Genomic DNA, 15,838 nt, shown 5'->3' with positions numbered 1-15,838 from the left:
GGCTGAGACCTGGAGAAAGGCCAGTGCAGCCTTAGCAATCCTTCAGGCTGTTGCTACTCACTGGTTTACTCCCATGTGCACAGCCCTTTGTATGCAGCAGAGCCAGGGACACACCAGCTGAGGGCAGCACCCGCCTGGTCACAAACCAGACACTGGGGGTTTGGAATTTGAGTGTCATAAACCTGAGGACTGGGGTGGCTGAAGCTACATGGCTACTAAAATAAATATATTATATTTGATGTGAGAGCAAGACAAATCAGGAACCTCAGAACCTAAAATAATTACTGCTTAAAAGCAAGGGGGAATGAGAGGGCAGTGGCAGCAGAGCAGCAAAGGGGCCCATTTCACAGACAGCTTAGCATGGCTCCCACCATGGCCAAGTGCCACCTTGGGCCATGCACCGTTCATGCAAACCCATTGAGGGGATAAGTGGGGACAGAATTTATTTGCCCTCCCACAGGCATAAGGCAAAATGCATTCACGAGTCCCAGTGAGATGAGAACATGTTAGTCCCAACCATGGCAGCAACCTGCACGCACGCTCCCTCCCTGACTGCTGCTACAGCAGCTCCTCCCCTCCCAGCAGCAGCTTTGAGAGCAGCCCCGCAGTGTCAGAGGCAGGGCAGAGCCAGGATGCTGCTGATGTGGTGTCATTGCAGGCGCGCGCTGGGACATCCCCTCGGGTACGATCGCAGACTCGCGGCTGAAGGAGCTGACGCCCATGATGCCGGTCATGTTCATCAGAGCCATCCCTGGGGACCGCGTGGACACCAAGGACATCTACGAATGTCCTGTCTATAAGACACGAACACGAGGTCCCACCTACGTCTGGACCTTCAACCTGAAGACAAAAGAGAAAGCTGCTAAGTGGGTCCTGGCCGGTGTGGCTCTGCTCTTACAGAGCTGAAGTGGAATGACCGTGGGAAACAGCAAATCCTTTTACTTGCAAAAATAACTCAGTGTTGTGTAACTTAGGCTAAGGTTGATTGTACCAAAGTATTTTAGCAAAGTATCAATAAAGCCATGCAGGGGCTGCTGTCATGGTGACCCTGCTCCTTCAGGACATGGGGTTTCTCCTGGCGGATGCTGGGTTTCAATTGGTGGTTTCTGATAAAGTGCTGGTCGGGAGCCAGACCACTGGAGGAAACCAAACAGAACAACTGCAAGCAACTACCCCATCCCCTTCCTCCTCACAGCACCCTCTCTTCTGTGCAGGATGTGTTTACAGTTTCAGCCTCCCACTCTCAGCAAGTGGGAGGCTTCCAAAATTCACACTAGCACCAAGGCTCCTCTCAGGCCCCTCCATAATTCGTGAAAGACACTCATAACACATCGTAACTTTACATCAATGGGGGCTCCAGAGATGGAGGGAAATGCATGTAAATAGAATGGAGGTGTGGACACTCAGCAGCAAGGGCACAGACTGAAGTGCCAACTGCATGGCCTGTGCACAGCACAGGGGGAAATCTAGGAGCAGCTCCAGGAAGCTCAGGTGGGCTCCAGTTAATGGGTGGTTGAACAGCCAGGCACATCCAGGGCACTGTATGGAACAGAGAAGGTAAAACAACTGCCCCTGTTCTTAACCAACATCTACAGGGGCAAACAAAGCAGGGATCAGATGAAAAGGTGATAATGCATTTTAAATATTTCAACACTGTTTTCTAGTGAACACAATTCCTCTCCACAGAACCCTGAAAGGGACATTTCAGAACTGGAAGTTTTATTCCTATGCATGGGAAATACCCTTGTAGGCTTCTATTTCACTGACCCTTCCAGAAATTCTAGATGAAACCTGACAGAGACCTTGCACAATGATTCTAGTCAGAGGCAAGTACCTCAGAAAAGATGCCAGGTTTTTCCTCACATCATCCATGTTTCCATCACGTGTACTTCCTAACTGCAGTCAGTGCAATATAAATTCCCTGTAAGAATGGCAGAAAACTCACCCAAGGCAGCAACTTTTCTTCTTTCAAAAGAAATTCTTGATCAGAGGTGTTACCAGCTTCACCCACAGCTTCACATAACGATTTGGCTGCTCAAATGTTGATGATGAGACTACACCTGAGCAGAGGTAAAGCTGCTCCTGCTCCTGTACAGGGAAATAAACATCATCCCAGTGAATCCTAAGTGTTAAATCATGTAATGGCCTTTAGGAGGAAAAGTGAATACTCAGATAAAACTGGCCATGGACCCTGCCAAGAAGATGTATCATTTCTCCTCAAGCCTGCACATAAAGAGCCTCATTCATTCCATGCAGCACAACTACACCACAGAGGGGCCAGCACAGGATCTGCCTTCATAGGTGCTGCCACAGCACCCCCCCAGTAACTCTTAGTGCACTCAGTAATCAAACCTCAAGAATTAGCAATCTGAACTCCACAAAGAGCAAAGGCAGGAGGGTTTGCCTTGCTGTGCCCCACGGCTGCAGGAGAGCTGAGCTGCTGTTTCAGAAAGCTCCTGAGTCCCTCGCTGCAATTGCCAGGAGAGGAAACCTGCCCACAGCCTTGAGAGATGGTTTCACAACTTTCTACACACAGCCCAAACACCATGTTTCAACCGAAGGTGCAGAAGTGATTTCAACTGAATTACCAAAAACACTTTGGCTTCTCCCATGTGTTCACAGTGCTGCTGGAGGAAATGAACTGTCACCATGATAATACACACTCACATCACACGTGAGAGCAGCTCTTTGATCTAAGGTAGAAGCAGTTTTCTTATCAAAAGCAGACAGGCTGAGATGTGCAGGCAAACAAAGAGCAGCCTGTAAATCTGTTCATAATCTGTTTCTCATTAGCTAAGCTGTCACAACCAGCAGAACATGCTCTGTGCTGGGTATAAACTCAGGGTGGAATAGGGAAGCAGGACCCAAGCACTGGAGAGTAATACCAAAAAGATGACCCAACAACAGAAGGAAGACACGTGTGTGCCAAATCAGTCTGACTTCAGAATCCCCAAGTGCTCCAAGAGCTCCAGCCAGTCCTGCTCCCAGGTCGTGCCCCGTGGTCAGCCGATGCAGTGAGGTTGTCTGATCACAGGAAGAGACCAGTTCATTGAGGGAGCACCCAGAGACACCCAAGCCGAGAGCTCAAGCAGCACTTTCCAGTGGAACTGGATGTTACACGGACAAAGTGACTTCATGGCAGCACCCCAGGAATGCATTAAGTCTTCTAAATAAAGATCCCAGTACAGTAAACAAACAGCCAACCTCAAAATCAGCTTCCAGCAAATGGGAATGGTTTAAAGCCCTTTCAATGAGATCACTGCAGCACTGCCTGAGAAAATTCCTTTGTCATATTTTCATTGATTCTTCCCTTCCATTAGAAACAAGCAGAGGCAAGACATGAATTGAAATATTCAAGCAACTCTTCCAGTAATAGAATTGTTTTTGATTAGACAGATTCTGACTCATCCTGTGGAAGAGCCCTGATGCAACAGGGCAATTCCCATTGATCTTGAAGACAACTGTGCCTGCTTACGCCAGGGCTAGGCTTAACACTTTTGAGATCCCTGTCACACACAGAAGAACCACACCAATGTGTTTTGTATCAGAGCTCTACATGAGAGATACTTGGGGCAGTCAGCTCCAGGGGAAGGTTCCGAGTCAAGACAGGCAGGATTTAGAGAACCAGCAAGTGCTGAGCACTCCAAGCTGCCCAGTTAAAAATCATAATACTAAATAAAAAACCCCACACCAAACTGGGATGCTGAGCACTAATCCACTGAAAAATGTTTGTGCCAAGACTGCCATATTATCATTCAAGATTATATTGTGTCATGTGATTTCATGGGCAATCCAACCAGCCCAGAAACCCTTTTCTTGCAGAAGCTACACTAAAAGTCCTGCCTTTGCTCACCTCCACAGAGCCACTCAAAAGCTAAAGGATTGGCTTTCATATTCCTACAAAGCAGTTCCCACGTGCCCAAGAAGCAAAACCCTCCCCAAGTCCAAGATGAGCAATCCCAGGGGCCTGACCTCATACCCTCAAGCACGGTGAGACTTTGGCTGTGCCCAAACACTGGGGCTTAGGCCCAGGAACGTGCTGTGTGAGCAGCAAGGGGCAAGCACATCCTCCCTGCCCACCATGGCTCAGCATCCAGTGCCTGAGCACTCCTGATGCTCGAGCTCACTGGGGACACATGTTCTTTCCCATTATGGTCTCCATTTCCCAGAAACAGGCACTTGCAGCAGGCATCTCATCAACAGTCACTTAACTGACAGCTCCTGAGATTTCCTCTGCTCAAGGAGGTTTACAACTATTGCAGCTGTAGGATTTTATTGCAACTGTGTCATCAGCATTCCCTGTGTGACATCCCCGTCATCCCACCCGGATGAGCCACTCACCTGGTGGAGCTGCTGCTGCAGAGCTTTGTTCTCCGTCACTATCGCGACCTGAGCTTCCAAGTCACGATGAACTGATCGATATCCAAAATTCGGAGAGCCAATGAGGGTGAGGCAGGGAAGATCACTTCCTGCCAGGTACAGCCAGAGGCCTGCAGGGAAAACAGGAGAGGAAAGGAAGCGTGGCAGACAAAGGATGTGATGGGGGCAGCTTCACACATGTGCTTAGAATAAGCCAAGCACATTAGATGGCAGTCACCATAAAAGATCAGGACACAACAGGAACTTCCTGGCACTGATCTTGCAAATCTTCATATGAACCTTGGGGGACCCTGGCACAGCCTGTGCTGTTCAAACGTGGGTGCTCTTAGAGGGCTGCACCACACCCAGGGCCACCCTTGGGACACGTGCTCAGGAATGTACCTATACTGCATGGGAGCCCCAAATAACCCAGAATAAGTCACTATCATCAAGTTAGAGATTGTTTTGCACCACAGCATATCCCAGAAATGCTGAAATGAGACAAACTGGGTTTCACTGAAGCAAAACTGGCACAGAGCATGGGCCAGGTCTGGACCAGCCCAGAGAGCAGCACGGTCGCCCAGTGACTGACCCCCTCCCAAGGCTGCACACGGCAGCACATGAAGAGGCATCTCCTGTTCTGACAGGTGAATTCACATGAAATAAAGACTTGTAAGAGAAGTGCAAACTATCGCACCCACTCGCTTCCTGCGCAGCCACTGAAGAGGAAATCAGACCCTTGCCAGGGTGCAGGACTCCCAAGCCCACTCACCACTGCAGCTCACACACAGATTCACCAGTGCAACAAAGGCAAGTGTGACACAACCTAGGACTCTCTTTTCCAGCACAAGATGCAAACACCACACTGTTCTCAACACCCGCTGCAGCACGGCAGGGATGCCACAGCAGAGCCACGGCTGTTGCCCAGGAGAGCCCATACAGCCATTCCTGGGTATAAATGGACAGAAGGAGTGTTTGCTCTCCACTTAGCACAGCAGAAGCACTTAGAACAGCACTGGGCACATCCCTGATAGATGGCTTATCCCTACTGCAAGTCACACAAAGACTACAACAAAGAAACTGTGGCATAAAAACCACCTAGTCCTTAAAATAGCAGCAGGTTTCCTAACTCAGCCCCAGAGCAGTTCCAAGAATGCCTTGAGTAAGACACTGCCGATTCACTGCTGGTTCCTGTAACCTCCTCCCAGCCCCCACGTTGCAGTCAGCAGCATGGCTGCCACTTTGAGTTACACATCCCAGCACAGTGCTGGCACTGCCCAAACCACGGGTACCAGCGGCTCCTGCACAGAGAGACTGGTGCTGACACGGGGGGGCTTTGGGACACCCCACAAAGCAACTGAGGGGCAGTGAGACCCATCAAGTTCTGCCACCCCACTGCCACCGCCACAGTGCCCAGTGCTGGGCTCAGGGCAGCACAAGGCTCTGCCCCAGTGCAGGAACGCGCTCCTCGCTCCTTTGGAGCAGTCTGGTGGCAGCACCAAGGCTTCAGGGTGTCTCTGGCTTTACGGCCACCTGGCAGGATCTGCTCAAACAGTGACTCACCTTCCCAGAAAGGGGAAGAGCCATTTCCCAGCCACCATTCATGAGCAGTAATACAGGTTTATCTCGTGCAAACAGGCACCTGCCCGGCACTGTCACCCCACTTGCATGGAAGGGATCTAATCCTGAAGGATCCTGCATCACCCCCAGCAGCACGTACAGCCACACAGTACAAGATGGGTGGATGGGCAGGGAGGCTTCAGGTAGCCCCTCTCATTGCAGGGGTTTGTGTTTCCCACTCCCACAGAGCTCTGCACTGAACAAACCCAAGGACAGCCAGAACCCTGTTCATTGTTGTGCCTGAGGACACAAAATGTTTTAAGAGGAGCTGGAGGGGTGTCCTACAGGAGACAAAGGGGCGTCTTGTCTAAGCCCAAAAAGGCAGTACCAACAGGCACTATGTGCTGCTGGAGATCTCATGTCCTCTTCCAGGAGCCAGGCTCCATGTGCAACTACCCTCCATCTATCTCCACGGTTTCCTCCCTTTCCCCCTTCTGCCCTGTACTCTCTTTCACTCACACTGCGTGACTCTTGCAGAATGAATCAAACACGTGCCAAGGGGCAGAGCATGTCAGAGAAAGGAGCCACACGCTGATCCCTGCAGCCCTGCAAGGCAGCACACGCTTCCAACATCCCTCCTGCCAGGCCCAGGACCTGCTGAACTGCCTCTCTAGAGAATACCATACACAGCCAGAGCCCAAAGCACCTCACCGGAAGGCACAGCTGCCCGAGAAGGGACCAGCTACCACAAACACTTTGGGAGCTTGGAAAAGCAGCCCATGCCCGAGCTCAATCCACATCAAACCACAAAATCCCACTTGGAGGCAGCAGTGCCCAGCAAGGGGGGGGACCTGTGAGCCACAGAACACTTCAGCATGTGCTTCCTGGAAGACAGACCACACAGGACTTCCCAGGCAGGCACCTCCTTCAGGCCTGGACTGAGATAAGGGTTTACTGAGCAGTGACTGGTCTCGCTGCAGGAGGGGCACAACGCTCCTTGGGAAGGTTTGTAGTTTCAACACAGAGGCAGCGAGTAACACTTGTGTGTTTGCTTGAGTCAAGAGGAAGCCTGAGCAGGTTTCTCTCCCTGCCACTTCTGAACTGCTCTGGGCAGGGCACACAGAGGCATCCCCACACTCATGAGCACTTGTCTCCTTAAATAAACAGAGGAGAACAACTTCGGAAAAGGAACAGGCCAGAGCCCGGGGGCTGCATCCTCCAGTGCCCAAATCCGACGTGCTGCAAACAATGGGGATGTTCCTCAGCACGATACAGCTGAGGAATGGCTCACGTAAATTACTGCCAAGCTGGGAACTGCTTACAGGAATTGCTCTCCAAGGGGAGCACTGAACCATCACAGGAAGTGACAGCACGACACAGCCCAGAGCTCTGCTTGTAGGCACTCTGAGAAACAGAACATGGCAAAGGTGTCTCAGCTCAGCCAAGGGCTGCCTGAGCCTGAGACCAAGTCATTTTGTGAGGAATTCCACTGGGGCACCTCCACGTGGGAAAACCCTGAGAACCTCGACAGTTATGAAGTGTCCCAGGCATCAGTCTCTAAACCAATAACCCTTCCATCAGACTTCCTAAGTTATTCACGTCGTTAAAATCTATTACTGAGCAATCAAATACCTCCTACTGTGTCTAAAGTAGGAGAACATAAGAGTCAAGGGCTGCATTTCCTGGAAGGAGAATTTGGAGACACAACCAGCAACAACCAGCTGGGGGAAACACTCATGCTCTGGTCAAGGTGGCACTGAGCTTGTGAAGGCTGTACACATCTATCAAGCAGGAAAGAATCTGAGGTGTTGCAGCAGATCCTGCTGGCAGTATTAATTACCTTCGTTTGTTATTAACTACATTTGCTAAGCAACATGCATTTCTCAGCAACTTCCCCTTATGGGTGCAGTTATTCACTGTGCTGCACTTTTCTGTGTGCCCTGAACAGAAGCTGGTACAAATTCCTTAACACCTGCATCACCCCTGTGAACACCTGCTGCCAAGAGAACACAGCACCCAGGACCCCTGGGGAGGCACCAGCAAGTTCTCTTCCTGCTCCTGCTGCAGATCCCACCCTGAGGGCCCCAGCACAGTCACCACTTCTTACTGGTGAAACTGACTGGAGGGATATACAAGAAAATGCATCACAGTTACTGTGATCATAAACACATCCAGATGCTTTCACATCAAGCCTCTCATCCCCCTGTGGTGACAGTACTGTCACCACGAGACAGTTCCTGGATAATCTCTGGGTCTATATTCAAATCAGAAATGCAGACACAAGACCTGACTTTGCACGGTCGTGCCCTGAGTGATCCAAACCTCCCAGGTTTACGCAAGATGTTCAACCCCTGGATGAGTATTTTGGAGGTCAAGTCCAGACCCAGCACTCAGCCATCCCCTCACCAGTTGCACAACCCAAGTATGCACAAGCCTCAAACACCTCTGAACAAATCCTCCTGGGGAAGGACATCTTACCTTTGGCATGGAAAGTCCACCCAGCCCTTGAGTACTCCTGCAGCTGGACCCTGTCCTGTTGGTGGAGGTAGCAGACCTCACTGTAGAACTGGTGTTCAATGTAAACGTAGGCAGCAGGGATGGCACCTGCCACCCCTTTGGCACCAAAAAACCCATTCACCTCCGGTGAGGCCAGGAGGATCCGGTACTCAGCCCTCGTGCCCAAGATGAGGTCCATGTACGCTTGGGTCAGGTTGAAGTAGCCAGTGGTGAGGTATATCCTGGCGTCCCGTTCAGCCTCTGTCAGCAGTGTCTCTGTGACCACCTCATCTATTTGAATCCCAAAAGGTTTCATTTGGATTAAGGGATAGATCCAGGTGTCGGGTTCTGGTTTCAGATCCCTGGATGCTTGAGAGCCCTTCTGGGATAACAAGGAGCTGCCCTGGTGGCTGCTGTGGAAAGTCTTTGCATGAAGGAGCTCTTGTCGGGTCCTGGCAGAGTTGATCACCTCCATGACCCTCCGATTTGCTATCTCACAGTAAGCCGCCTTGTCCCCTGCAGGAAAACCACAGGACCCTGGATTTCACACCTGAAGGTACAGGCCCACGTATCACCTATCATGTAGCAGGGAAAGCTACTGATGGGACACCAACATGAGAACAAAAAGGAGCTAACACAGAGACTGCACAACTTTCCTCCCCAAGTCTCAAAAACAGATGAAAGTTTCACATTATGTACACCCAGAACATCTGGCATTTTACAGCTGTTAGTATCAAAACCAGCAAGAACCTCTCAAGGAATTTAAGTTCTTGTTTAAGGTCATAAGCAGCAGAATTACAAACAAGCAATGAGACAGGTACAGGGTCAGTTCTCTCCTCTGCCAGGTCAGCTGGTGACAGCCACTGTGCTAGGAACACCCCAAAAGACCCAGTCTCAAAACTGGAGCAAACCTGATTCCAATAATGGGTGTCATAGAAATGGGACACCCTTGAGCCTGTTAACAATGGTCAGAGAGCCAGCAACCTGCCAATGGATGGAGTTCAACATCCACCAACTCCAACTGTCACCCCCCTCCTCTGGACCGTATCCTCCAACCAGGTAAGAATCCCCTCCTACCCTGGTAGGGGTGCACCATCCCCTCCATCATCTGCACTGTATCATCTCGCTGCAATTGCAGGGACACGTCTCCAATTGCATCCACCAGCTCCGTGAAGAAGTCTGCGATCTCAGGAGAGTCCTGCAGGAGAACATAGCGGTCCTGGCGATTGGTGAAGTACAAATCACTCAGGTTTGCACTAGGAGAGAAAAAGAAGAGTTGAGTTCCAGAAGTGAGCATAGGCCTGTGATCCTGAACACCCTGGCCCACCAGATTTCACTCTGAACATAACTTAAGTACAAACTGGCCATTTCCTTTTGAATCTTGCGAAACCTTTCTCTTTCCCTTCTGAGAAAGACTCTCTTACACATGAAAATCTCATGTGGCAGAGCTGCAGTTGCTCTTCCATCTCAGAAGAGCATTGCTACAATGACTACGGAACGGCCAGAGGCAGCTATGAAGCTCAGACAGCACTGACAGCATGCACACCTTGCCTCAACACCTCAGCTAAATGAAGCATGGAAGGGCCTGAAGAGGCAGGACTCACCCGCTGAGGATCACATTATCATCAAAGAGATAGACCTTGATGTGCTGCAGTCCAATGGTCTCATTAAAGCGCTCTGGAATCAGGAGCCTGAGCAGCCCACGCAGGTTCGGGGTGTGGAAGAGGGACACACGGACTTGCTCGGGAAATCGCTGTAGCAATGGAATCAGCATTGTCCGGGAATTCTTCCGACCTGGGAGACAAGGGGAGTTTCACAGAGGGGATCTCATCAGCCAGGGGATACCTCATGGCACCACAGCTGGTCACAGCATGAGCACCCAGTTCATCTGCTGGCCCTCAACTTGTCTCCCTTTCTTTCCTTTCCATTTGATTACTTTTTCAGTCGCTTTCACTTGTACTATGTCAGTTCTGAAACCCACACTCAGACCTGCACCTGCACTGAGAAAGGGCCCTGGAAACACCACTGAGCAGGTCTGACACCTTCCAAGTTTCTTGATCAAGCCACACCTTGCAGAAGTAACACTTGCCAGAAAGAGGCACCACAAGGGTGTACAGCTACTGACAATTCCCACTTTCTTTTAGAAATGAAAATACAAGAGAGCATGCTGGATAAGGGCAAATGCACTGACAAGCGAACTAAGCAAAAAAGCACAAGCTTCACAGAGCAGAGTTCACCCATTCTTGCTCCAACCACCTATTTCAGAAGAGAAGCTGCTCAGCTTGAAGATCTTCTGGGCATAAGCAGTTTCTGGTACACAAAAGGCCACTTTTGAGAGGTGTATGATTTAAGCAAGTAGGTTCAACTGGTCAAGACAAACTCTCTCTGAAAAAGCAGTCTACACAGCCTAACTGTACACTAAGCCTCTGAAGAAAGAAAGCCTCATAACACCTACCCCGAGATCCTCTGGTGTAGTCCAGAAGAATGGAAACTCTGAGGTCAGACGATCCCTTTGCTTGGAAGGATTTCTCCAGTGTTTCTTCTAAGCAATCCACCTGCAGAGAGACATTTTTCTGGTTACAGAAAGCAAATAAAGCTTTATAAAGAAAGCACACAGGAGCCAGGAGGCTGGTGGCCATGAGAGCTTCCACACCCTGCTACGAGTCTTTCCCACTCATGCAAATCACTGCTAGTTTAGACTCTGCATCTGTCAGACTGGCACTCTACTCTGTCAGCCTAAAGCAATACATGAAAGGGCATCGATTTTGCATGTGCGCATTCTTGAGCCTCTGAAGAGCAATTAATATTAGCAGAAAAATTCCCACTATCATTCCCAAAACACAGGATTTGCATTACCCAGGAGAAACCCTGGAGGGCCTCACAAACGGTGCAGAGGCAGCTTCATCCCTTAACTGCAAGGCTGTTTGTCACATGCAAACTCACATCTTGTGTACAAGCCCAGACAAAGGCAGGCACAAAGCCCTGGGCAGGCCCTTGTCCACCTTTATCCTGCTGTGGAATCTGCATTCTAGCATGAGAAACCGGCCAAGGTCAGGCTTGTCCCTAACGGGCTCACAAATAACACCTGTGTTTCCAGGGCAAAGAACAGGAAATGCAAAAGGAAAACAACATGAAGCAAAGCTGACCTGTCTTGAATGCAGAGCACTGCTGCTGCAGCTGCTGCTGCACCTGGGGGGCAGAACACAGCACTACACACATCAACTCTGTGTTCAAGAGGAATGCCCAGCAAAACCCTTTACCCCTGATCCCAGTTCCACAAACCCCCTATGGACACTCACAGTAGCTTCTGACAGGCTGGAAAACTTGGGCTAGTTATCCTGTGAGGAAGCTTCATGGCTCTATACTAGGCCTCAAACAGAAACTACATGCAAAAACAACCTCCCTTACAAATTCCTCCCTCTCCACCCCAAATGCAGCCAGGAGCCCCAGGAAATTCTCTGGGAGAGGAGAATCCCTGTACCAAAGTTTTCAGGACATTACAAGCTCACAAACTGCTCCTCACACCCAGCTCTTGCACCACAGGAGCGGGATGCTTGTCACAAAGGCAAACACTTCCCTTCAGTCACTTTCTCCCCTTCCTAAACCCTTTCCACACTCACCAGCTCCTGCTCAAGGAGCCCTGTTCCCAGGTAGAGTGAAGCCATCACCACTCGCTGCTTGGCTGATTTTATCTGTACCTGGGAGTAGCAGAACATAAGTTAAGGTTCATCCTTGGTCTTGCGACCACAAGCTGCTGTGATTCAGGGCACAGGAGAGCTGCAACTTGGAACCTAGAACCTACCTTCAAGAGTTCATAGAATTCAGCTGGGGATGAAAGCACCTTGATATGTGAGCTGGAGATCCCAAACTCTGGAACCAGATTCCCAATCCACTGGAACCTGTGTGCTCCTTCTGGACAGAGGGAACAAGGTGGGGCTGTGATCACAGGAACAGAAGGGGTGAGCAGTGGGGCTAGGAGAAGCCATGATGATCTGTGGAAAGACAGATGAGGAAAGTCTTTACATGGAGCCTCACTTCCCACAATTAGCCTGCACGTAGGGAAAGAGCGAGCTGCAACCAGGGCCAGCACAGGAAGGCAAGAACATCATTCCCCTTCCTTAACCCCAGCTGAACTCTGAAAGCTCCTCAACAAAATGAAAAAATGCCTCAACCCCTCACATGTATCCAAAAAAAAAGATCCTAACACGAGAGGTGTCTGGCACAAGTCCCAGCAAAAGCAATGAAGTCACAGCACCAGAAGGACCAGGTGATCGAGTGTGTTTCAACAGGTACAAGCCAAGAACCACAACTGAGGAACATGGGGCAGCCTGTACAAGGATGCTGCCTGCACTCTGCACAAGCACTAAAAGAGGGTCAAGACTTCCACACACTTCAAAGGAACTGTAAGGGACACAGCAGGAAGCTCATTCTTTAAAAAGGAATTTCAGAACAAATTTGATTCATCTGAAGTCACTTTGGGAAGAAACCAACTTACTGGCAACAGTCATGCTGGCGGGGGTGGGGGGACAGGGAAAGAAGCAAAAGGCATCTTGTCTTCTCTGGAGGCTTTGTGCATGCAAATTCATCAAGTCACACAACAAGCCCTGGCAGGAGGCTGCCCACATGACAAAGCCACATTTCAGCACAATTAGCAGCAGCAACTCCCATGAGATGCGGGAATCAACAAGCAAGGGACTGAACTAGAGACACTCTGCCCTGCAGATCCTACTGGCAGGAGTGAGACAGAACCACACTGTTGGTCTCACCCAGAGGAAGGCTGGATCCTGCAGGCCAACAGGCAGCCACCATCCTGTGACCCATCCCCATGTGCCTGCCCCACCACACACCACAAAAAGACTCAATTATGACCTTTACCAGAATCTGCCACGAGGAACTTTTAGGTTTTACCACAATCCAAAGCCCAAATGACCTCAGATTCCAGGAAGATGATTTCACTCTTTTGCTTCACGATAAAACACTGGATCTTCACAAGGTTTCTGAACACCGTTACACAGAAGCCACAGCTGGCAGTTGTGTTTTCTGGAAAATCCACTACTTTGTCACTGACTATTCATCACACCAGAAATCTGAGTCAATCCCTGCAAGAATTCCTAGGATGGTGGTTTTCAATGGATCGTGTGGACCAGGCTCAGACTCGACACCCACCAGCTGTACAGTTACCAACAGGCTGCTAAAGCAATGGAAATGTTCCATTGAGGAGGTCAAAAAAGAGAGTCAAAGCAGAAAGAAAATACAAGAAAGCCTGGTTTCAGTACATAAATATTTTCCTTATAATCCCACTCGTATCTCCTGGCCACTTGCCTTCCAGAAGCCTGTGGCTGAGAAGCCACTCTCCAGAAACGATTCCAAGAAGCCATTTCCTGGCAGAGAGCATGAAAACCATGAGTCGCAGTGGCCACGTGTGGTCTGTGCTCTGAGCAGCAGCTCCAGGGAGAGCCCCTTCCTGGCTACTGCAGGTACAACCCATCAGTGCCACCAGCACGTTCGTTTTGAGCCTCCAGATTAACATGCAAGATCCCCACTAACTCTGCACTCAGGAGTTTTACTGCCTCTGCAGTCTTTGATCTTTTAATCTAACACTGACATTTCAGACCTTATTCAGTGCTGAAGGCCTGAGGCTTTTATATTTAGCCCAGAAATCAGTATTTTGCTGCAGCCAACAGTAACAATGCCACAGCAACCACCTGCCAAAGAGGCAGCTTCTACCCACCCATCACTGAACTCATGACTACCCAACCACCACAGGATCCTCCCAGCTGAACACACCCCACAGCCAGGAACCCTGCAACACTATGAAGAAATCACCAAAATTCCACACTTCACCAAACCAGTTTTCAGAGAAACAGCAATGGGGGCAGGGGGAGCCCTTCCCACGTACTCCCCACCACTGAGTTAACTGGGAACAGAAAACGGAACTACAAGGAACCACCTCAAATCTTTTCTGTGTCACCGTTGACCCTAAATATAAACGAGGGATTTTTTGTATGTGTTCTATTTTTAAAAGTTGTGGGTTTGGTTCTGAGACTCATGATGGAGCTGAAACACTCCTTCCGTGCAAAACCTCATCTGCAGCGCCAACAGTGAAGTGAAACTGCAGGATTCGGTGCTGTCCTTTCACCACACAGACGTCACTGCACCAGGGAACCTGCAGATCGCGTCTGAGCTCAGATGTCTCATTCCAGGGCTCAGGCCAGGAACCGAGCTACATAAAAAACACTGACGAAACCGAAAGAGAAGCTTGGAAAGAATTTCCTTGGCTAACAAGAACATCTGGCAGGACATGGGCTGAGACAGCAGCGAGGAGCAGAGAGCAGCAGCATGAAGACATGCTGCAATGCAAGAGGCCGCCCCTGCAGACTGGGTTTAAAAACCCAAACAAAACACATAACATCCGTCCAGCACTGCTACCAGTATAGTGCAAAGTGATGCCTGCAGACTGGGTGAAAAGGCTGGTTTCTGAGCTCTAAAGACTCCAAAGCATTTTGTTTGATCACTTCTGAACACAGCATGTAGTCCTACAGAAAAACAATCCCCTCTCGGTATTTAACGTTTTGCTTTCAGCATGACCTGTGCTGAGCCCCACAGAAAGAGGCACAAAACTAAGGCAGTGGGCAACAGAAGGAGAAGAGAAACAGTTCAGGGGAGATCCGTTTGGAATGATGGTGAGAGCACCCCGTGTGCGTGTTTTACAGTCCACCTGCTCCAGCACAACGGTGGCTGCACAGGGAGCGCGGTTCCGGCTCCCCTCACCTCTCTCGCTCAGGCTCAGCCGCAGCGCAGCCGGGCCGAGCCCTGATCCCGCCTCTCTCCCTTAGGGCAGGCTGGGGGATCTCGCCTTCCACGGGCAAACCCCTACCCGGGCGCAGTCAAACCCGGGCAGTCCCGTGGCGGAGGCTGAGCAGGGCTCGTGAGAGCCGCGGGGGAACTGAGGCCGCTGCAATCGAGCGGAGAGCGAAAAACGCAGCTGCAGGAACGGAACGGGCCGCGGCCAGGCCGGGACAGGAGAAGCGCCGGGTGCGGGGCAACGCTCCCGCCAGGGGCTTCCCGGGTAACGCAGAACCGGCCCCGGGGGAGGCCCGGGGTCGCTCAGCACGGTCCTTACCTGCGAGCACGGCGGTCGCGGCCGCGGGACAGGCGATCCGAGAGGCGGCCGAGCAGCGCAGCCAGACCCAGGCGGCCCCGCGGCAGCCAGGCCGAGAACCGCCGCCACAGCGCCGCACCCCCCGCCGCCGCCGCCATCAGCCCCGCGACACTTCCGCTTCCGGCCGCTCCTATGGCGACGTGCGGTCTCGCGCTTCCGCTTCCGGCCGGGGCTACCGCCGCCCGCTGCCGCTTCAACCCCCCCGCCGGTCCCCCTTGCCGCCGTTCAGCGCAGGCCCCGGAGCGGCGGGAGGGGCCGCAG

General features: G+C 51.0%; 2 protein-coding genes across 3 annotated transcripts in view; one reads left to right on the top strand and one right to left on the bottom strand.

Annotated features, from left to right (window-relative positions):
• Positions 1-1,036, top strand: part of DNAH17 (dynein axonemal heavy chain 17) — a 33,986-nt gene extending 32,950 nt beyond the window's left edge. The window contains exon 80 of the mRNA XM_061377444.1: positions 659-1,036. Within this exon, the coding sequence (XP_061233428.1) occupies positions 659-906 (248 nt within the window). The 3' untranslated portion in view covers positions 907-1,036. The remainder of the gene's footprint in view (positions 1-658) is intronic.
• On the bottom strand, positions 418-15,675 carry PGS1 (phosphatidylglycerophosphate synthase 1). 2 transcript variants are annotated; one of them, XM_061377455.1, is made up of 10 exons: positions 15,539-15,675; positions 12,218-12,407; positions 12,036-12,113; positions 10,871-10,970; positions 10,020-10,209; positions 9,493-9,671; positions 8,398-8,931; positions 4,342-4,490; positions 1,946-2,088; positions 418-840 (listed from the first exon to the last, which is right to left on the bottom strand). In XM_061377455.1, the coding sequence occupies exons 1-9, from the start codon at positions 15,673-15,675 to the stop codon at positions 1,969-1,971; spliced, it is 1,677 nt and encodes a 558-aa protein (XP_061233439.1). In that variant the 3' UTR covers positions 418-840; positions 1,946-1,968. The 2 variants fall into 2 exon arrangements, with proteins under 2 accessions (XP_061233439.1, XP_061233440.1); XM_061377456.1 differs by lacking the exon at positions 418-840 and adding an exon at positions 960-1,539.
• Positions 15,676-15,838: the final 163 nt, after the last annotated feature.

Source organism: Neopsephotus bourkii, unplaced genomic scaffold, assembly GCF_033783945.1.
Source record: "Neopsephotus bourkii isolate Nb327-2 ecotype Australia unplaced genomic scaffold, CSIRO-AGI_Nbou_v1 NB_1749, whole genome shotgun sequence".
In the NCBI taxonomy this organism is placed as follows: Eukaryota; Metazoa; Chordata; class Aves; order Psittaciformes; family Psittacidae; genus Neopsephotus; species Neopsephotus bourkii.
This window is presented reverse-complemented; position numbering and strand designations above follow the sequence as displayed.